Genomic DNA, 23,277 nt, shown 5'->3' with positions numbered 1-23,277 from the left:
TATTTTGAATGAGTTTTTCAGAGTATAAATACTTCTGAGTGAATTGATAAAATCAAATTTCAGAAGCTACAAAATTGAGGACAAAACTTAAATCAATTCCGCTAAAGAGCAGGCACTCAGTAGGCCAAAGTGAACAGCTCATCAAATCTCTCCTCCAGCTCTCCACCTCTTAGCCTTTCCCTGCTCTCTCTGATATCTTAACTGGACCACTGTGACGTCTATTATTAGAAGCCCTCCTTTCGATGAGTGAGGGGAGCCTACTGTCTCCATTCCTCAGAAAGCAGGAAGTGGTGAGAGGTGGGGAGTTGTAGGCGATTGATTTTAGCCCAAGTCCTCCATCTTGTGCTTCACGCCCAGGTCCCAACTGAGGAAATAGCGCCTCCTATTGGTGTGGTGGAATCAAGACAGGAGCTAGGAAGATGTGAGCCAGGACAAACTGAACTGAAAACTTGGCCACTGAAGGGCAGGACTGGGACAAGAGTCATCAGTTTCAGGATTTATTGGTTCCGAGTTTGAGACCTATGTCCTCCTGACATGGTGAAACCCATGGTATGGTTAAGGGATTTAGCCTAGATTAAGAAACATATCACTGGCCTTTCTCTCCATCGACACTCACTGGGGAAAGTACATTAGAGTCAGCTTCCCTCAGAGTTGAATTTCTTTTCAAGCCCAAGAATAAGAGAAAATAACCAGAAAGCTAGATATTTCCTCCAAATACTAGACGTAGGGAAAATGGCAGGCCAAGGCCCTTCCTGTGTGGTACTAAAAAAAGAGGACACCTGGGGTGCACCTATGAACAGCAGGGACCTCAGGTTCTAGACAGCCACTCTTATTTGTTATTCTGGTTAATCATGTTAAACCACTAATAAATAAGAAACTTTTTAAGCTGACCTTTTTTTTTTAAAGGAGAAAATAAAAGAATTACTCTTTTAGATTAAGGACAATGTCTCTAAAATGTCAAAACTGTAAAGGAGAGGAATACATAAATACATTAATAAAGATTAATTTGTTAAATCCTTTTGAAAATTAGAAGCATGGCTCAAAGGAATGATACAGAAACCTGGGATTTGCATCCCGACTGTAGTCACTTAACCTCTCTGAGTCTCAGTTTCTTCAGTATTTAAATGAGGGTAACAACAATTACAAAAAATCTCATAGGTTTGGGAGGATCTAAGTGTAATGTTTTGTAAATTACAAGTCACTATACAAACGTAATTTGATATTGTTATTAATTAGGACAGTTCTTTATTATTAGTCTGATTGTGGGAAGGGGGCAATAAATATTTGTGAAATGAATTATCAAATGAATGAGGCCAGGGAAATTTTGCTGAGAGGAGGTATGGCTGGGACAAATGACAGCCAGTGGGGAGGGAGTTCAAGTGGGTGGCACATGGCATTAAGGAGAGGGCATGACGATGCTGGATAATCAGAAGTACAAGGTCATGTAAACTCTGAAGTAGCTGTACTTCCTGGTATTAGAGGCTCTCTTTTGGAAGAAGGTTAAGGTCATAGTAACATGTGAAAGTGTACAAAAGCCCTGAGGTGACGAGGATATGAAATGACTTAAAAAAAAAAATCCACCTCTGAAGCCCTAAAATTTAATCCAGCCAATTCATTTATGGAAACACACTACACTTATCCTTTAAAAAAGGATTTTTGGGCCGGCCGAGTGGCTCAGTTGGTTAAGAGCTTGCTCAAGAGTTTGAGCTCTGAGCAACAGCGGTTCGTTTCCCGGCCTGAGCTGAGCAGCTGCTGAGCTGCCAACAGGTGGCAGGATGGCTCAGCTTAAAAAATAAATTAAATAAATAAATAAATAAATGAATGAATAAATAAATAAAGATTTTTAAGCCTCCTATCACATACATATGTTCAAGTGATGCCAGTACACCTACCATATATATCCAACCTGGCCGTGCATGACACGATGCCGGCTTCATTCTTGGCTGACAACGTGTACCATCCAGCATCTGATTTCTTGGCTGGCTGAATGAAGAGACAGACATACCCTGTTGTGTCCTGGTGCATACTGGAGAAAAGAAAGAATATATCTGTATTATATCTGGGGACAGAAAAAGCCTTGTCAAGTTTAGGGCTTGGGGAAATTCTTGGGACCAATCCAGCAGGGCATTGCTTCCCTTTCCCCTCCCTGTCTGTAGGGGGAGGAAAAGGGGGCAAAGGTGGGAAGAAGTCACAAAAGAGCAATTAACCTAGTGAGGCTGTGACAAGGGACAACAGCAGAGGCTGAGACCTGTTGTTGCCCTCCCCACTGCTCCAACTCTCCTAGAATTGTACTCCCCACCAAGGGTATCCGCACTTGTCACAACCAAAGTCCAGAAAAAAATCTCAAACCAGTTTGGACATTTCAACAAGAACTTTATCAGGAAGCTATGGGAAAGTAGACCAAAATGAGAGCCCAAGAATTGATGAACTGTTAGCATGGAGGGGGTATTTCACAATGCAACCAACTGGGCATGTGCAGCATTTAGCTAAATACAGTTCAGGAGCAAATTAGCATGCTCTTCCTTCTGTTTCCTCTGCATCCGTGGTTCTCCACTTTGCTGCAGACTGCAATCCTGGACAATTCCATTAGAATTTCAGGCTGGGTTTAACATGTTACAATGATTTAGGCTGAAGTGTTAACTCAGAATATTCTCTGTTCTTGCTTAAGTTTTACCAGAGGAAAATCCTGACCTATATATACATAGACTTCTTAGATGCCAAAATTCTGTCAGCTACAACATCCTCAGGGACAAACACCATTGACTGTGAAGAAATAATTCTCAGTAGGCCAGTTGCCTTTGTTTGCCCCTTGTGGCATAAAACCAAAATGGCAAAGAAATAAGGTTGATTAGGAGAAATCAAGCAAGGTGCCCACTTTAAGAAACTGGTTCCTTAAAGTTACTTTAAAAACAATCATTTAGGGCCGGGCGAGTGGCATGTTGGTTAAGAGTTGGCTTGGGACGCCAGCTCTGAGGAGCAGGGCCCTGGTTCGGATCCCACATTAGGGCCAGTGATGCTGCGCCCTCTACAGCTAAGATTGTGAACAACAGCTCGACCTGGAGCTGGGCTGCCTTGAGTCACCAGCGATGGTATATACTGCAGTGGAGCTGCTGTGGGCTGCCGTAAGCTACTGTGAGTGGCTGGCAGCTGGCGTGAGCAGCCGGCAGCCAGCCTGAGCTGCTAAGAGCCGCCATGAGTGGCCGTTCAGTGGCCGGCAACTGATCTGCCTCACCCGGGAAGAGCGCAATGATAATACCAACATGGGCCAGTGAAGCAACGTCCTCCACAACCAGACTGAAGAACAAAAGGACGGCAGCTTCTCTGTTCCCCTTCCCCGATTCCCCAAAGCTGTTTCCCTCCCCCAATTCCCCAATAAAATCTTTAAAAACAAAACAAAACAAAAGAAAAACCCCCAATCATTTAGTGATGGGTAGAGAAGGAGTATAACTGCCTTAATATTTTGTTTTGCTTTATTTTTTATTTTATTTTTTTAATTAAAGTTTATTGGGATGACAATGTTTTTTGCTTTATTTTATTTTAGCTTCTAACTGTCAACGAGGATTTCTGGGCACTAATACAAATGAAGACACACAACAAAAAATATGCAGGGTCTTCATAAATTCCTCGTACATGTTTAAACTTAAAAATTAAGGTTTTAAAACTGTGGGACATCCATACAATGGACTACTGTTCACGAACAAAGAGGAATAAATTACTGACATGCACAATAACATGGACAGAACTCCAATGCATTATGCTCAGTCAAAGAAGCCAGGTTCAAAGGGCTACAGACTTATATGTGTTACTCAACAAGCCCCACTGAGCTTGGAAGGCCCTTTGAAAATGGGTGGGGCTGTACCTGATCCTCTCTCTAGTGAAAGGAATGGTCTCATTGTCCTTCTTCCAGTAGAACACAGGCGGCGGCATGCCTATCACGCGGCACTCTAGCCTCACTGGGTGGCCTTCGGGGACACCGCTGTTCTTCAGTTTCTCCAGGATCACAGGAGCTTTCTTCACCTCTTTGGCTGAACAAGAGAAGAGCCGTTCTTATTTGAATAGGAAGTACCTTGGGGTTCAGGCCTCACACTCATTACAGTTCTGGAATTTAGTAGAGTGGACACTCAAGTACCTTACCTCCCCTTCAGAACACTTCTCATGCCTCTAAGTAAAGATCACTGCCTTGATAAAAGCTCCAGGAATGATTTAAAAAGAAATGAGAAACTGTCTCTGCACATCTTATGAGAGACAATACTCAAGGATCTGGGTTGCGCATGGATGCGGGTGGTTTGCAAATGGTATGTGTGGAATGTAAGGAGTTTCTCTTATTGCTCAGTAGTAAATTTTGAGAAGCAATATATTTTATATATTGGATAGATTTTTTTTCTTTTTAACAAGGGTTTATTTTATAGACTATATATTAATTTTCCTCAACTTTTTATTTTGAAGAAGTTTATATCTACAGAATAGTTGAAAGAAGTATCCTATATTTTTTAAAAATACAGCTTATGCTTCCTAAGGAGGCTTTTTTTTTTTTTTTGGCCAGAACCGATTAAGGCAAAGATACCTCATATCTCAGGATTCTAGAGTCAATGTTTTAGCAAAATAGTGGGGAAAAAGCAGAAGCTGGCATGCAATATATCCTTGCAGAATGAGCTTGTTCTACTCTGTTGGTAAGAACAAATTATGAGCCAGAAAAAGAAAAAGATATAAGGGGGGAAACAGCTACTAGCTTAGAGAGAGGATTCGTATGCTGAAGTCACCCTGATTTCCTTTAGGGGGCCACACATGGGAGAAAGCCCAGCACTAGAATTTGTATATTCTGAAATCTAATTCTGGCTGGATTGCTGCTCTGAGGAGCTGGTACCACTCAGGTGATGATGACTTGTCCTTATTTGTAGGCATTAGAGTGTTTTGTTCACATCATCTTATAAGGAAATGGTTTATTTGTTTAGTTATCTACTCAACATTTGTTGATCACCTTTGTTCCAGGCAGAGTAAAATACTGGAGATACAGAGAACAGCAAATAAGAATTTCTGAGCTTAGAAGCTCAACAAAGTCTCTTCAGGGAAGCAAAGGAATAAACAATTACCCAGAAGGCTGTAAGTGCTTTCCTTTTCTAAGTGCTATGGAAACAGAGGATGATGTGCCTGGTGGAGCCACTGTTCCTTAGTGGTGACATTTGAATTAAGCCTTAGAAAATAAGTAGGTGGTTGGTGGGCAGAGAAGGACATTCCAGATAGAGGAACCATTGATGCAAATGCATGGAAGCTTGGAGGGTGGAGTGGTGAAGAGCTTTGTATGTTCCAGGAGTGATGAACTGTAGGGCAATAGACTTGAATTTAGTAATAGACAACTAATTAATTAATTGACTAATCGATTAACTATTACAATGCCTGCCATTTATTGCATGCATAATATGCACAACGTATCCTGTTGTGTTTTTAGCTTACTGATATGTCTTTGAAAGCAACGTACAAAATATGGCCTTTACTACAGTGAAAGAGAAACTGAGATTATACTTTGTGGGCAAAGGACTAAGGAATTCTGTCAGAGGCTCTGCATATTTGGGCAATAACTTTGGAGGGAGTTACATTTAAGGGTCGCAGCAGCAAACCTTACCTACTACAGTGAGCTCCAGACTAAAGGAATTCTGTCCAGTTTTGTTGGTAGCAACACACGTATAGGTCCCTGCGTCACGTTGAGTGAGCGGATCAATGAGTAGAGAATGGACTCCGGTCTCCCTGACCAGCATCTTGTGGGAGACATCTGGTAGCACCGGCTGGCCATTGAGCAGCCACGTCAGCTCTGGGGGCGGTAAGCCACTCACCTAATAAAAAACAGGACAGCTGAGGCAAATGACAAACTGATGACAGGCAGATGTATTTGGTGGCTGAATTCTTCACCCTTGTCTGGCATCAAATAGATAGAGAAAACACAGGGTGGTGACAGGGATATCAGGACAAGAGGGATCTGGATGAATGGCCGCCTGAATTTAAACTGTAGAGTTTTCACCCCTATTAAGGTCATGATTATAGTCTAGAGTAGAATAAATAAGAATTAAAAAGCTAAATAGATAGATAAAATAGGCTTGCAGTGTCAGTTTCAGGGATGATATAAAGCTTACATACTTCATAAGCAAGAGGTCGCCAAGAAAAGGGCAGACATTAAACCAGTTTTCTCAAACCTTGCTGTGTATTATAATTATGTGGGGGTACATTTGAAAACCCCAGTGCCCACTTACAGTATTAAATCAGAATCTCTGGGATGGGACCCAGGCATGGGTATCTTTTAGGGTTTAGGGTGGAAGAAGTAACAACCAATCCCAAATATTATTTAGGCGGCCACTGAAAGAGCAAGAATCACTGAGAGGAGTGGACTCTGTAAATGCTTAACCGCAAGCCTTTACTAATTTGCATCTAAAGTTTCCATAGCATTCATAGCAGAAGGGGTGACTTAAGTTTCACTATGTACTGAAGGATAGCCACGCTGCTCAACTGAACTTAGTTTCTGATCAAAGACTTAGAATGTAAAATAGCTACAGGTGATGGATGTTGATTAGTATGAGAAACCAGCATCTGTTTTCATCAACGGCCTTGGAGCCATCTTTTCATGACTATTTTTTTTTCACAGCAATTCACCCCAAGGATGCAGAAATCACACTGTTGGCTTTATAGTAATAAAGGCTTTCCAGGCACCACATGGAAAATGTGTGAATTATATTACCTCTTTGGTTGTCTTTTACAAACACAGAGTTAACTCAATACAATACCAGTGTAATTTTTATTAATATATAAAGACTGAAATATTTTATGAAATACTTTTGTCTGGTATTAAACACTCCAAAAGAGCATAGTAGAGCAAAAAAAAAAAAAGTGATCTCTCTCCCTTCCCCACTTCTCCTTTACCTGAAAAAAAACAACAACCTACAAAACAAATATAAACAAAAATAAGTGCAAACAAACAAACAATCCCAAAATGTGAACAGATCTGGGACCAAGGGTGGGTGCTAGAGTCTACCTTACAGTCCAGCCGACAGAGGCGCCCCTCATGAGCTACCATATCCCCAGGAGCCTGAAGGAAATGTGGTCGGAAAAAGCGTTCCTGTAGGGGCTCCTTGTCTCTTTCTTGCAACCGGGACCTTCCTCTATAACAACAAACATGTTCAGGCTTTAAATATAGAAACCAGTTTATAAATTTAAGACAGCAGGCATTTAGGCATGATGATAGGGCCTGAAGAACAGATTTGTGTGTGTGTGTGTGTGTGTGTGTGTGTGTGTGAAGGGGGAAGTAGGGTAGATAAAAGGGGTTGGTAGACCATGAACAAGTAATAAATAATAAATAATGGTGTGGAGCTGATAGAAAAAACAAAGTGGTAAGTATCTCATACACTGTAGGATTATCTTGCAAGATCTGTAATCAAATAAACAGGCTTTAGTTTCTTTCTCTTTGAAGTCACTCTGGGTTAAGTGGCTCAGCTCCCCTCGCCTTGGGTTTGACCAGTTGTTCAAAAGTTTCAAAATACACAAATAAATCACTATTCAAGCCGATCCTCAAAGGAGAGCCAAAAGAGAAGTCCTGTTTATTACCCAGAACAAGGCAGCTGCAATCCTTGTGTCTCTAAGTAATAAAATTTAACCTGACTATAAATTATGGCAGACCATTAAAGATTATCATGAACTTAAAAGTGGTTAAGGCTGACCAACAGGAACAGCTGTTCTTGAAAAAAAAAATGAAGAAGAAAGTATAGTTGCAACGGTGGTGAAATACTGTATCTGAAACATGGATCACTATTTTTGTTCCTTTGGTAAGTCAAATTTAATTCATCCATGTCAGCAACTATGGAATGCTTTGCTAAGACTTAATGGCACTGTAAGACTCAAGGCAAAGCCAGGCTCTTTCTTCTTGCTAGTTAGTAAAATCAGAGAGGAAGAAAGCCAAATGCTATATCGAGACAATTGTTATATTGGAGATAACAAACAACAAAATATTCAGTCTATATCTACATAATCATGAACAGTTTCTACTCTATTAAAGAAAAGATGGTAATGTAAAGAGTCTCATTTATATATTATATACACAGATGCTACTGATGGTTACAAATTTTGAACGATTGACAGTGTGTTGTAGGCCAGTACTTCTCAAGTTTAATGTGTTTATGAGTCACCTGGGGATCTTATTAAAATGTAATTCTGGGGCCGGCTGAGTGGCTCAGTTGGTTAAGAGCTCGCTCAAAGGTTTGAGCTCTGAGCAACAGCAGTTTGAGTCCGGCCCGAGCTGAGCTGCCACTGAGCTGCCAACAGGTGGCAAGATGGCTCAGATAAAAAAAAAAAAAGTAATTCTGATTCAGTAGGTCTGGGTTGGAGCTTGGGATTCTGCATTTGCAACAAGTTCCCAAGTGATGCTGATGCTATAGGTGGAGGACTACAATACACTTCACGTAACAATTTGTAGACCCAACACTTTGGTGCTCATTGTGGTGGGTTGGTGTTTGGGAGGGGCTAGAGAAAGGAGATTCTTATTATTTTTACCTGTGAGATTGACCAGCAGATGTTAGTCGGCTGCGAATAGGCAAACTTTGCACCATTAAGTGGCCAGAACAGCTGATTCTCCCCTAATAAACAGAAAATGAACAAGATTAAAACAAGAATTCCACATTTTTTTCAATTTATATAAATTTTTTGGACTGTAACATTATGAACCTTTTGGCTAACTATTATGAGTTTTCTTTGGGTGGGGGGGGGTAGGATAAAAATCCTTAAGTAACTGTTACTATTCCAGGGGGAGGGATTTTTAAGAATATTGTGATGACTTTCAGTTTTAAGCTGAGAAATGAACAGAGCACAAATGTAAAAAAAATTGAATTCTTGTGCACTTAATATTATCTGCAGACACATGTAGAGATCATGGCCAAGTGTTTTTAGACTTTCCTCAGTAGAGATTATCTTCAAAACTAACATTTTAATAGGAAGAGTGGGTGAGCATATAAATGATAGTTCTGTACTTCCTATTCTAATAGAAGTTGAAGATATTTATTCAGCTGTAACTTTTAGGGGAAGTTGAAGTCTTGATCTCATTCAGAAAAGGAAAGTGAAAGATTATGGCTTTGCAACGTTTATGAGGGGAAGAGGAAGAGATTATGGGTTTGAGGGATACTCACAAACCTTTGTGAAGTAAGTTGCTTATTCTCTATAAGACAAAAACAATAAATCATTCTTTGATAGAATGATTTATTGACTCTTCAAGAGAATCAATGAGTTGATAAATGCAAGATTTAGCCCAAAGTTCTGGGGCGTATACATAGCAGGCAAATAACTACAAATGTACTTTGACAAAGGCTGAAGGGTTGAGTGGCCCATCAGTGACTAACTGGTCTTTGAAATTGTGATACTGTGCTCTAGTTACACACAATCACAATGCTTCTCATTCATTTTTCTCAGCAATCCTTAGTAACTTGCACTTCTCAGGGTCTTATTCACAATGATATCAACCGCTCCTTCCTCAGAGTGCAGCACAATGCTGAACCCTGCTTCTCCACCTGGGGGTTGGCAGCCATGATGGTGTAGTTGCCATCATCATCACTGGTGGTGGATTCAATGTGCAGAGAACATGTGCCATCTCCTTCTCGCCTCATTTTGCAGTGCTCATTTCTCTTTGAAATCTGCTTCCCATCTTTGAACCAGTAAACCTGAAAGGAAAGATAATCAAGGAGAATATACATTGTTCTTACACCTTTGAAGGATAATGAAGTAGGGAGTAGGGTGAGACAAGGGTTAATTGCCATCTCTATACGTGACTCATCCCTTGTAAAGCAATTAGAAAAATTATAAAACATTAAAAACAGTATAATATGCTCCTTCACCACTACTTGTACAATGCTTAAGTAAAAAACTCTATATAATTTAGGATTGAGCTAAAGCTTTTGACTATTCTGATTATACTTCGTAATTACTTAAAAAGTCATTCTAAGAACCAGAGCGTCTTCAGAGGCAACGTAATGAAAACCAGGAGCCTAAAATTTCCCCCATTATCCTATTCCCATTATCCTATCCTATTATAAGCTCAAGACTTCTGCAGTTGCAGATCTCAGGGCCTAGAGTAGCTCATGTTGCTTGAAAGGATAATATGGTTTATTATATCAGTTAGAATAAGGCCAGGATTCATTCACTAAGTTTCTCATCTTGCTAAAATTTAAATACATATATTTTTTCATGTTAAGTTCTGCTCGTATCAAGGAGATCTCTCAAAGACAGAATGGGGATAAAGTACTGGGTACAGCTGCCCTCCTCCACATTTCCTGGTTACCTAACCATACATGATAATGCCATGCTAATGTTTTTGAAAGAAGAGTGTAGAGATCCCCTGCCGCAGCCACACCTGGTGTAAATCCTTCTCTCAGCTGACTGCCAAGAAATCTGGTGACTCATGAGATTTTTCAGCAGCCAGTGATAATGATATGACATTTTAAGCATTTACCAACCTAATAGCAATGATACAAATATAGCTCACTTTGTACAACAACGGGCACACTGTCGATATTCAACAGATGTTAAATAAAAAGAAAAATATCAATTTGGTGAGTTTGATGGCTGAGAGAATCAACAGCCCAAAACAGAGGATCATGACTAAGAAGTTTGTTTTAAATTTTGAATAAAATGCAAATTTACCCATAAGTCTGATTTATTTTTGGCCTGACTACTTAACAATCTTACTTCCAACTGTCTCTTTTTAGTCAAATTATCTGGCAGTGTTAATTTTCTGGTATTGGTTTTTTGGGTTTTTTTTTTTTAGCTGAGCCATCCTGCCACCTGTTGGCAGCTCAGCGGCAGCTCAGCTCGGGCCGTGAATCAAACTGGGGACCCTGTTTTGCTCAGAGCTCAAACTCTTGAGCAAGCTCTTAACCAACTGAGCCACTCAGCCGGCCCTCTCTGGTATTGGTTTTTATTCCCTTAGATGCTTCACTAGATTTTCATGAAAGTACTGTCTACAGTTCTGTGCCGTTTGTTGGCCAACTTCCTGGTCATTTCCTCCTACCTTTGGAATAGGTATTCCAACAATTTTGCAGGTGAATGTGACTGGAGAGCCTTCTGTGACCCGAAAATGCTTGAGTCTTTTGTCAAAGATGGGGGCAATACACTTGCCCGTGGGAATCTCATCATGTTGGATTTCATCATCTGATTCATCAACAGGGGTACGTTCCAAGCGAAATTCTATTTCATTCATCAGTCTCTGCTCAAAGCTTGAAATTTTGTACTCCTGTCAAAATGGTAAACATGTTTCAATTTCAATTTCTATGGGTGAGGAAGAAGGTGTCTATCAGTATAAACGAAAGATGCAACTTTTTAAGATTCAGGTGTTAGATTTTTATAATGGAATCCCAATAAACCAGGCATGTTCCATTTCCAGTTCCTCACCATGGAGCACTAAAGGAGATTTCAGTGTCTCTACTATAATCCCAAACTGCCTTAGTGAATCCTGATTCCTCACCTTGAGCATGGAGCCCCAGTAGAATCCTGTAGGGAATGGAATGAAGATGGAATGTAATTTCCACAACTACTATTAATGTCTATTTCAATATGTAGAACTGCCTATACGGTATTTTGGCAAAGCTCTTCTGAACTGCATTCTGATGCATGCCTGCATCACCAACTCCCTCTCTCCACTGGACATTCCCATCTGCATACTTGAGGAAAACCTGTCTTGAATAAATCTCCCTTGATTCCACATCCACCTTCATTGTATCCCTCTGCTCACTTCATACACCAAAAAAATACTTGAAACAAATTTCCACCGTTACAGGATCATTTTCTTGTCGCCTATTCTCTCGCTAACCTACTCTAGTTAGGCTTGTGTTCTCCTTTTCACTGACATTAGTATTGTCAGCATCTTCAAATTTGTCAAATCCAGTTGTTACTTATCTGTTCTTACCTTACCTGACCTCTCAGCAGTATTAGACAAAGATGGCTACTTTCTCCTTTTTGAAATATTTTCTTCTGTTGGTTTTCATGACACCATACCAGTTTTCCTTCTCTTTGTCTAGCTGCTCCTTATCAGTCTTCTTTGTTAGCTCCTAATCCTAAATAGGTGATCTCATCCAGTCTCACAGCTTCAGATACCTTCTGTGTGCTGATGGCTTCAAATCCATATCTCCAAGCCTGGTCTTTCTCTAGAACTCATCTACCCAATAATCTACTCTACATCATGGCTTGGGTTCCCAATGGGCATCTCACACTTAGCACAGTCCAAACAATGCCCACTTGATTTCTGCCCCTCAAAGATGCTCCTACCCTGTTCTTTCCCATCTCAGGAAATGGCACCACTATTCATCATAAGTGGTCAATCGGTTAAGCCAGTGTTTCCTCACATTGTCTATGGTGAAACCTGGGTTTCTAAAAATTTCCAACCTCTACTTTTGTAAAATAAAATAAAGATCAATTACTAGAAAAATGAAAATTTAAAAGCATGCAAAATTATTTAGCAGGCATAAAATTTGTCAAATTGCTATAAAAATTATAATAAAATAGTTATTCTCAATTTCTGTGCTTATCTCAGTTTGGAAAGGAGATAGCTTGCACACTGCGAACCACACTTTGAGTGTAGCAAGTTAAACCCTAAATCTAGGACTTATCCCAAATTCCTCTCTCTCTCCCTACCATAGTCTATCAAGCTTAAACGTCACCTCTTTAAAACAGCTTTCCCAGCCCACTTCATCTAAAGTAATTCTCTATTCTAATTCTCTACATAGTACTGTTCACTATCTAGTATTTGTCTTGTTTATTGATTGAATGATTTAATATCTCTAAGCATTAGAAAGTTAGTTCCTCAAGAGCAGAGATCTTGTTTATCTTGCTTCCTACTATATCAACAGTACAGGGAATATGTAGTGAGTGCCTGCCTCATGGCCAGTGCTCAATGAGTATCTGAAGAATGAGTGAATATGTGAAAGACATGGGGACAGTCATTGTTCCTACACTACGACGTCTTTGAGGAATCTGGAGTGTGTTGGGGTGAGGGCGACACCTTTGGTTAAACTTGTGACTCTAGTTAACCATAATTTTATCACTTAGGTGGGCTTCATGGAGATGGCACTAGGATCAAATGGAATTTGGAAGCATATGGCTGATATGCATGTGCTCCTAGCCATAGGCAGAGTAATTGAGTTTAGGACTTGTATTCTGAAGCTATTAAATCACATTAGTCATGCCCTCTAGTTATTGTCTTATACATATTATCACTTGAATTTGTGTAGAATTGGAACGTAGGAAACACAGAAACCAAATGTTTCTTGATTTCAAATTCTTGGAACCAATTTTAAATTCGCCCTTCTTAGCCACTCTCAAAAAAAAAAAAAAAAGGTAAGCAAAATAAATCCACAACTCTTTCAGGTAGAAAAAATGATTACTCTCCAATTAAGCTTATAGTTTTTAATTAGATAATTTAAATCAATTAAACTAAAAAATTGTTCATGTCTACTAATTTGAAACCTAATTTAGTCTAAAAGTATTAAGACTATTTTTATCTACATTATAGAGCTTTTTTTTTTTTTAGCTGAGCCATCCTGCCACCTGTTGGCAGTTCAGCAGCAGCTCAGCTCAGGCATCAAGCTGGCAACCTTGTTGCTCAGAGCTCACACTCCATACCACCTCTCCCTGAGGTAAGATAGGTAGCCTAGGAAATGGACCACCTCCCTCCACAGTACAACTAAGGTGCCTCACTTTGTTACACAAGTAACAAGTGACTGTGTCCAGTACCTGCAGCTAGTGAAAAACAAGAACCACTTTCATCCATCAAGGCTTAATCCCTATGACCTGGGACTTGATCTTTAGCAAACTTTAATGTCATTTGCACTGCAGTTACTATAACTCCCATCATGCATCTGACGCCATGACAGATCCGGAGGAACCAAGTAAGGAAGAAAACTCCAAAAATGGAGAGTCCTGCTCAGGGGGAGGAAATGAATCAGCCACAAACTTCCATCATGCATCTGATGCCATGACAGATCCGGAGGAACCAAGTAAGGAAGAAAACTCCAAAAATGGAGAGTCCTGCCCAGGGAGAGGAAATGAATCAGCCACATCAATGGGATGTCACCAATTCCCACCCATGGAAGGATAAAAACCCCTGGTCATGATTTCCTCCTGCAGACTCGTTTAGTTCTCTGAGTTCCCTGGCACTTCTGCTTTCCTGCTTCTATCTCTCTCCTGAATTCTTTCTTGTATGAAGACAAGAACCCTGACACCGCTACTCCAGGTTGAGTCCTCTCTCGGACATCCCTGTGAGCCTGTGTTGACATAGCCACTATCTTTTTTAAAAAATAATTATCTGTTTTTTATTTATTTATATTTTTTTATTACTTTTTAAAGATTTTATTGGGGAATTTATGGGGGAGGGGAACAGACAAGTTGCTGTCCTTTTGTTCTTCAGTCTAGTTGTGGAGGATGTTGCTTCGCTGGCCCATGTTGGTATTATCATTGCACTCTTCCCGGCTGAGGCAGATAGGTTGCCGGCCATTGGACGGCTGCTCACGGCAGCTCATGCCGGCTGCTGGCCCCTCAGGCTGGCTGCCTGCCACTCACAGTAGCTTACGGCAGCCCACTGCAGCCCCACTGCAGCCTACACTGTTGCCAGTGACTCATGGCAGCCCAGCTCCAGGTCGAGCTGTTGTTCACCATCTTAGCTGTAGAGGGTGCAGCGTCACTGGCCCATGTGGGATCCGAACCCGCAGCCCTGTTGCTCAGAGCTCAAGCTCCTAAGCCAACTCTTAACTGACGAGCCACTTGGCCGGCCCATAGCCACTATTTTAATAGAGTCCTTGCTCCAAGCTAAAGAACTTTCTCTCAAGCTTCTACTGCCTGACCAGTCAGGGCAGGTAAGTTTCTGGCTAATTACATTGTCAGAGTTATCATACGGGAAGATGAATTCCTGAAATCCTATTTTGAGAGAATGAACTAATTTTTCCACATTACTGTTACTGTACATGGTAGTAAATTATGATTATACCTATCCTTCAGGACACAATGAGTGATATATATGGCTTATAAGTGTCTGCCTGAGAATATAAATACCACATTGTCTCTATGTATTCCAAACAACGAATTTTAGGAACTTAATTTTTATCATGTTGGGGCCTGATTTTACAGAATGTTAAGTGTTTGAATTGATTCAACCCAAGGAACTACAGAAGCAATATGATGAAAATAAGCACACATTTGTTTTACTGTAAACATATAGATATTGGTTTTATATTTATTATTTTACCAGTACTACAAATTGGGAGGCGATCAAAATGGAATACTCAAAGTGAGTTATCTAAAAAATACTATTTGTATCCTTGTACTGAGCATACAGTTGGAAACAGATTTTAACTAGAAGTTTCTACTGAGGCACCAAGATGGACTAAATTTCAGAAAACAAGTGAGTTGGGACGCAAACCATTCTCTAGAAATTTCAAAGCAGGTGTTTAACAATAGGTTAGATGATTTAATGCTTTCACCTCCATCAGAGATACAAAAGAGTCAGAAGGGAGAAGATCCTGTGAGAGGACTTTGGGGAGAAGTATTAATGTCTGTGAGTCACCTACCTCCACCTCTAGCCCCAGGGTACCTGCCTTTCACTTCGAGTCTAGCAAGGGAGATTAAATGGGCCCGTTTTGAGAGCTTGTTGTGTTCATACTGTAGATTGGTATCTGACTCCTGCCTAAGAAATCTAGAGTGAGGAATGAGGTGGCCTTTTGTTGGTGAGCAAGCTGAAGGCAGCTTGGAGGAGCCTGCACTCCTGCATTGTGTCAGGGCAGGGGGCTGTGATGGTTCTCATCATGCACACGTGGGCCACAAACAATACAAAACCAGTGTGGAGTCAGCTTTTGTCCCTTCACGGTTGGGAAAGGAAGAAGGCAGGGACAGCAGTTAGTAAAAGTAGGGGAAGAGACAGCAAAACAGACAGAAGCTGGCCACATTTCCCTTCCTGGCTTTTTAGGTTGGTAGCTTGGAGCAGTCTCTGGGGGGTGGGGTGGGGATGGGAGTGATTGTGTGGGGGGTTTTAGTTTTGAACAAGGATTGGAGTGTTGGTTATTACAAGGCCTGGAAATTTTGTATCGCTGGATCAAGATTGTATTTTGCAACAAAGTAACCATAGAACCTTATATGAACTAATAGTGGTCCAAATGGTTTTGAGATTGCCTCACATTTGAGATCACCAGGAGCAGGAGCGTGAGAAGAATTAGCCCCATTAGATAAAGTCAAAGGAATAATGGGAGAAAAATATTAAATTCCTTTTTAGACATGCCTGTGTAATGTACCAGTTATATGATATAATGTATACATTGCAGATGAGCCACAAAATAAGAATCCTGTAGGTCAAGGAGTTTCCATGAAAGATTTCATCAACTATCTGGGAAGTCAAACCTCAGGAACAAGGAAACCATGCAACTGTGTGGCAGGGGTATGTGGCTTGTTACTAAAGCACTGAATCTTTACATCTGAGATGTTAACAAAGATTCACAGCATCCGCAAAGCAGGAGCTGACGTTTGTTGTTTTTGGTTGTTTATTTTGGAGTTTTTGTTTTTGTAGTGCTCTGCAACTAAGAGTTGGTTATCCCAAGGGTAACTACCCCTATTACACATAAATCAAGGTTGTCATTCAAAGTTATGAGTGATGGAGCTCAGATTTTGTAAGGAAATTTTCAAACACAAATAATATGGTTAAGTTAAATTTAAAGGTGCGTTCTGCACTATTCTACACAAAGGTTTCACTACAACCCACTCACTGGTGGTGGATGGGCACTTTGAATAATAATTTCCATACTTTCCAGGACTGGATTTATGTTGTGTTCTCCGTTTTCCCTTCCCTTGTTCCCTTTATGAGTAAAAGCAGGAGTTTCTATATCAGCTGCTTGTGGGCAATGTCTGTGGCCTAAGGAGAGAATTTTTTTCTGTGTAAATCTGGCATTGGATGCCAATCAAATCAATAATATATGATCTGTCCTTTCCAGGCTTATGTTAGAGCCCTTAAGTGAAAATGAATTTCACAGAATTTCAGTTGCTGTATAAAAGAAAACAAAAAGCTAAAAAAATAATTTCAGAAGAATATGCCACTTGAAAACGTAATTCTTTTTTTTCTTTAAAAATAATCTTCTTAAGGCTGATAATTTGACAACTTGAAACATTTGATGTTTTGAGCACATTTGCAGAAATTTTCTTCAAATTGGCAGAGTGGTAGAGTGCTTTCCTTCTATTGAGAACCACAGTATAATGACACATCTCAATCAGATATGGCATTGCCAAGGCTCTGGATTTCCAGAACGTGGGACATCACCTGACACTCACTGCCCTGAGCTCACCACTGGCTTCCTCTACTCTGGGTTCTGAGTCTGGGCTTCAGGGGCAAATATTTAGAGAGGATCAAACCAGCTGGAGAAGCCTGCTCAAAGGGCTCTCAGCCAACTGTATAATGTTCACTAAGGAAAGTCTTATGTGTTAAAGAAAGTATTCCCCTTTGTCCCAGGGAAAGCCATAGTATTGCCAGTGGATAAAAGATTCCTAGATAAACTTAGAGGTTAACATATACAGATGATGTCTTCTTTTAATATTTATATAATAATTTAAAGCTACCTTCAATTGAGATAACCAGGCTTCATAGCCTACTTCCCGTCCCTGTTGCCAAATTCTTAGTAAGCACCTACTGTGTGCTAATACTATGATAGGCACTAGGATACAACATTCTACAAAACATAGACTCTACCTTCAAGGAGATTACATAAAAATACTTTAAATTCAAATTTTTTCCTTAAAAATAAGTAATTACTAAAAGCTGCACAGATTTATTACATACTTAAGTGTTTGGTTAACACAAGTTTTGCTTAATTTCAGCTTTTTTTTTCTGTGTGTAATTTCAGTGTGTTTTGAAAAGTTTTCATTTTTTTAACCAGTTGATTAAAATAGATTTCTATCATAGTGGGTACTATTCACAATTAGGTATAATCAGAGTCTATATAGTCAAATAGGTTATTTTCTATACATATGCAACAAATCCAAAATTTTCTACTTGGTCAAGAGTTTCATTATCCTATCTGAAACTAATGTAAATTCCATTGTTGTATGTTAATTCAGCAAATATTCACTGAGCACCTACTCTGTGCCAGACATAACAGGGGTGCAGCAATGAACAAGACACCCCCAATCCCAGCTCCCAGAGAGCTTGTGATCGGTGCATCCTGGATGGGCCCATGGCAGACAATATGGGGACACTTCACTGTCCCAGCACCCAGGGTACCACAATGCCCCAGATGGGCAACCTAAGGCCAGTGGCTAAGTGGAATTCGTATTAGAAAAGGAATGGATGGCAAGACCATTTGCTTTACAAAACAGGATTTTTGTAAAGAATTCACAGTAAGAGTTGAAAGAAATAAGATTTAAATAGAGGAAATGATTAAGCAGTTTAGAGAAGAAAGAGATTAGAGGAACAAAAGGCAGAGCAAGAATTAGGTACTTATTCTTTTTTCCTCTGTCATACAGGGCAGTATCTAGGAACTGCAGACAGTTTTAAAGGAGCATTAATTTTATAAAAGGGAGGAAGGAGCAGAATAAAGAAATGGGAAGGTTTTGAGAGAAATGAGGTCAAGGAGGAAAGCTGAAATAAGACATTAAGTGTGTGTGTGTGTGTGTGTGTGTGTGTGTGTGTGTAGATTTAGAAACAAGCAATCAATAAATATTTACTGGGTCATGCTAAGTCATTTGTGAATTAGAATCATTGGTCGTGAAGGCTCCATTACATTTTGTGATCCTCGGTTCCTTTGACTCTCAGATTCACCTTGCTAACCTAAACTGTTTAACTTTTATTGATGTCTAGTGAGGATCCACGGAGGTGAATGATATCCTTCAAAACAAGAAATGATACAGCCTAAAATCTTGAAACTGGGCAACCTCTGTCTTGGCTTATCCCCAACCCAAAGAAACTTTGTTGTCAGTTTAGAAAGCTAAACATTTTAATAAATATGAACATCTGAGTGGATAAATATGAACATCTAAATGGATAAATATGAATGTCTGAATAAATATGAACAGCTGATGACACTTTTGTATTGCACAAAGTTCTAAGAACCGACAAGCAAATGTTTAATTGCTAATTGGAAATGTCACGTAAAATGAGTTAGAGGATAAATGCTGGAATATTATAACAGAGAAATAAAAGTAGTAGATATATCAAAGAAAACTCATTTTCTAAAAAATATTTTAGAAGTTGAGTTCTGAGGAGGAAATTGTTTATAGCCAATAATATTCATTGTTCAAGCACTTCTAATTTATTTCATGCTCAGCATAATGAATATGGCAATGCTAGACCACAAAAATGTCCTAAGATAGTTACTGTTCTTCATTTGCTTAGTAATAAAATAGGGCAAGAGAGTCCGGCTTTCTGGATCTAAAAGTTTTTAACGCAAAAACTCCCCAAACAAATGCATATTCTTCAGAAGAAACACTTGCTTCCCCCTCTTATGGATAGGCTAACATGGGAGTCAGAAAACAAATCATTTTGATTCCTGTGTCCCCAGGCTGCAGGTACAGATGGCTATCAATACACTAGTGTTTCTTATGATGGTTCTCCACTTTTCTAAGCAAATTTTCTCCTTCTTAACTTTATCAACGGGCTACCATACGTTTTAGACTGTTCTTAATGGCATTTGTACTATCATTTCTCAAAGCAGCAATGAACAAAACAGTATTATAACATGGTCATCATTTTATTTCTCCAAACTTCCTCAGAATAGGCATCTACCAACCTAATGCAAGCATCCCACCTCAGACAGCTCCTTAGTTTCCTGAATTGCATTTATGCAGCTTGGCTTTCATTATCCAAAGCACAGAATGCAGTCTAAGATCAATTCTGTAACTCATCTATGATAACAATTACCGGAAGAATACTGCTTCATATCACAGATATTCAGATGGAGAATACTGAGATATTTTTGAGACTGCACTGAGTCCCTGCTATTAACCCTGAAGTTAATTCATGATGGAGGTTTAATAAAGAGTTCTACTGGGTTTTTGGCACTCAACTTATGGAAGTTCATGCTTACAGGTTCTCATATTTCAGGTAATTAAGAGAAAAATGCTACTTTCTCCTGAGTTGGGCAATGGACTAGCATTGACCTGCATATAGACTAACTGTAAAACTAAAATCAAACAGCTCATGTGCTCACCTGATATCATTTTTACAGCGTTCTAATTGCTCCCTCTCAGAGTTGTAAAAAGATATGGGCTGAACATACCTCTGATTTCAATGACACTTAGAAGGATTAACAAACACAAATGGATGACAGTGTTATAGGAAAACAAATTTGCATTAGACAGAGCAACATTTATGAGGCTTGAAGGTAATTGTTGTCATAAAGCTGAAAAAGGCTGCAGAGTTTCAGGGATAATGTGAAAGTGTCCTGGAGACCAAGGCTCTAGTTCTCGTTTTAGCACTGACAGTTAGACATCCGTGCCTCAGTTTCTCTATCTAGAAGGTGGGAGAGGAGAATAATTGCCTTGGTATTTACCTCCCCCAAATATGTATAGTTTGGTGAAGTAATACATGAGATGTGTAGTTAGTTATGACAAGCTTAAATATTCTGCTTCAATTCAATAATCTAAAGTCAATTTTAAAAAGGTTTTATGCAGCACATTTTCAAAAGAATCCACTCAGTTAACACTGCCCAACATATAACACAATTGTAAAATACTGTATGTCCATGGTTCCACTCGAAATAAGAGACAAACACTAAGGAAAACAGCATATGGTCAGGGAGATCTGGAGCCTGATTTTCAACACTTATGTCACAAATTCCACAATATTTGGAATATAGTTTTAACTGAAATTTTATGTTATATTTCAGAATAGGTTATATCAGTTCCCATCTTGGGAAATAAATCAAGAACTAGGTTATTAAAATGTAAACCTGCATTTTAAAAAAACACCTTATAAAATGCAAAAATAAATGACTCAAATAAGAAAATACTGTCTATCTTTCTTTCATTGGATGTTTACCTATGGCTTCCTTTTTCTTCCATCAGTGTAAACACTGACTAGTAAGCAAGGATTTGTATAGATTAAACCACAGGATATTGCATAACAGCTATTTCCCATGCTTCAGTCTAATGTAAAGATTGAGAGGAAATGGTGAGCAGACCTACAGGCATATTAGATTGAAGGAGCCAGATAAAGGACATTTTGGAACCCAGTTCCTTAAAGTCTAGATAACCTCAAGGCTCAGATACTGAAATATCTCAAAGATGTGATAGCATTTGCCAATACTGAGCTGAGGATTGCTGGAATGGACAACAGACTATGCTGCTCTCTCCTTCTTTAACATATTCTGTTCTAGGTAAACGCATGTAGACAGGTAAACTGACTAAACCACTTGGGCAATCAAGAACTTAAGGTCCATGTGGACAAGTTTCCTACATGGCCCTTGGTTAATCTGTGCTCTGACTTCCAAGACTGCAGTGTTAACCTCAGTGAAGTCAGATGAGCTGAGCATCCAAAGAAGGACTGAATTAAGCAAAATTATATTCCTTACAGTGAAATGCCAATAAACCACCTGAAGCCAACAATCTTACCTGCTGGCTTGATCTGACATCACTGAAATTCATTTTTTTCCCCAAGTCTAGAATCACTGCATTCTTAGTTTCACGAATGTAATCATCATTCACTGGCTGGGGACACTTTGTATTTTTCTTCATTAGTCCCTGGGATGGCCTGTAAAATAAATTCATACGGACACATTCATAAAAAGCACGGGCCAATGTACAGAGGCCTAGAAATCAGAGTGGTTGAAATGGCAAACAGACACCAGGGGTCCTCAGGCACATATGGAGGGCATTTTGTGCGCCACAGTTGAGTACTGCACAGATCATCTGTATCGGTAGAGGTGTTTTCAATATTTAAATTACTAAAAATTATTCCAAGTAACCATACCCTTTGTATTAAAGTGTTCAATATCCATTTTGTGTTGAAGTGATAGGATTACCTAGGAATCCACTAAATGAGGGTCCTGTCCCAGACCAAGTATGTTATGCATGTGTTCCTTCTTAACTGACATCTTTTACATTAAGAAACTTCAGTGACACTTACGTGGATGGCGCACTTCTAGGCAGCCCCATGGCATTGGTGGGTGGGATGGCAGGGAGAGAAGGCAGGACGGAGCTGAGGAAAGCCACTGGGTTCTGAATCCGGCTGGTGGGAGAGACGGGAGCTGGTGACACACAGCGAGGCTGAAACTGGTTTCCGCTGGACAGGGAAAAGGTGAGTGGTGGTTGTGCTGGCTCTGTGGAACCTGGAGGGGGTGGCTCATTTTGGACGGAACCTCCTAGAGATTTGGTTTGCGTGAAGGGGTGAGAAACTAGCAGGCTTTCTTTGCTCACTGTCCTCTGAATGGCTTGAGGAGTGCTGCTCAGGATGAACACTGGAGAGCTGGAAGGGGACACGGCAGCCGCGGTGGTGTTCGTGGAGGGGAAGAAATGCTTTGGCCGGGCCAAGCTGAACGACTGGGATGAAGGGGCTTTTGCAGCTTTGCTGGACGTTGTCACTGCCGGAGGAGGGGTGGAGTTCAAAACACTCATGTTGAAAGGAAACTCCTTAGGAGATGAAGGAGATGGGTTTTGCAACTGCTGCTGTTCCAGTAAGACTTGGTTGTGAAGCTGTTGTAGCTGACTGGAGTCGCTGCACACAAAACCAGAGTGAGGAGAGAGAAGGGAAATGATCACCATTGGCCTCACCCTTTAGAAAATGTCCACACAGGCTGCTTGTTATAACGTTATGCTGATTAAGAACACACAACCAGGGGCGGCCGGGTGGCTCAGGTGTTTAGAGCGCAGGCTCATAATACCAAGGTTGCCAGTTCGATTCCCACATGGGTCAGTGAGCTGCTCCCTCTACAACTAGATTGAAAACAACGACTTGACTTGGAGCTGATGGGTCTGGGAAAAACACACTGTTCCCCAATAAAATTTCTTTAAAACAAACAAACAAACAAAACAACAAAAAACCCCACACAACCAGAGTGGCCAGAAATCAGCTAATCAACTTCTTGTGAGTTGTTTGTCTCGCCTCCTTTCTAAATCTATGTATTGTCAGAGAGAAGGAGAAAAGCCACTGTGATGCATAACTCTAAGAGGTATCATTCACTTTGTAGGCTTTGTGTTGTGACCCTGGAGTTGTGCAACATAGCAGCTTGATTATAATGTTTATAATTTAGAAAAAAAGAAATAGAAACAATGGTCTTCCTGTTGGAAGTGCTCAAC

The 23,277-nt window shown here is 40.0% G+C and overlaps 1 protein-coding gene across 1 annotated transcript in view; it reads right to left on the bottom strand.

Moving 5' to 3' along the window:
- MYPN (myopalladin) overlaps positions 1-23,277 on the bottom strand; it is an 89,359-nt gene that overhangs the window by 3,061 nt on the left and 63,021 nt on the right. The window contains exons 12-20 of the mRNA XM_019624261.1: positions 22,109-22,696; positions 21,595-21,733; positions 11,033-11,254; positions 9,537-9,686; positions 8,530-8,612; positions 7,019-7,145; positions 5,621-5,828; positions 3,860-4,025; positions 1,893-2,026 (exon numbers count right to left, since the gene is read on the bottom strand). Of these exons, the coding sequence (XP_019479806.1) occupies positions 1,893-2,026; positions 3,860-4,025; positions 5,621-5,828; positions 7,019-7,145; positions 8,530-8,612; positions 9,537-9,686; positions 11,033-11,254; positions 21,595-21,733; positions 22,109-22,696 (1,817 nt within the window). The remainder of the gene's footprint in view (positions 1-1,892; positions 2,027-3,859; positions 4,026-5,620; positions 5,829-7,018; positions 7,146-8,529; positions 8,613-9,536; positions 9,687-11,032; positions 11,255-21,594; positions 21,734-22,108; positions 22,697-23,277) is intronic.

The sequence above is a fragment of the Hipposideros armiger genome, unplaced genomic scaffold, assembly GCF_001890085.2.
Source record: "Hipposideros armiger isolate ML-2016 unplaced genomic scaffold, ASM189008v1 scaffold_15, whole genome shotgun sequence".
Classification (NCBI taxonomy): domain Eukaryota; kingdom Metazoa; phylum Chordata; class Mammalia; order Chiroptera; family Hipposideridae; genus Hipposideros; species Hipposideros armiger.
The sequence above is the reverse complement of the archived record's forward strand: the minus strand, read 5'-3'. Positions and strand labels throughout refer to the sequence as shown.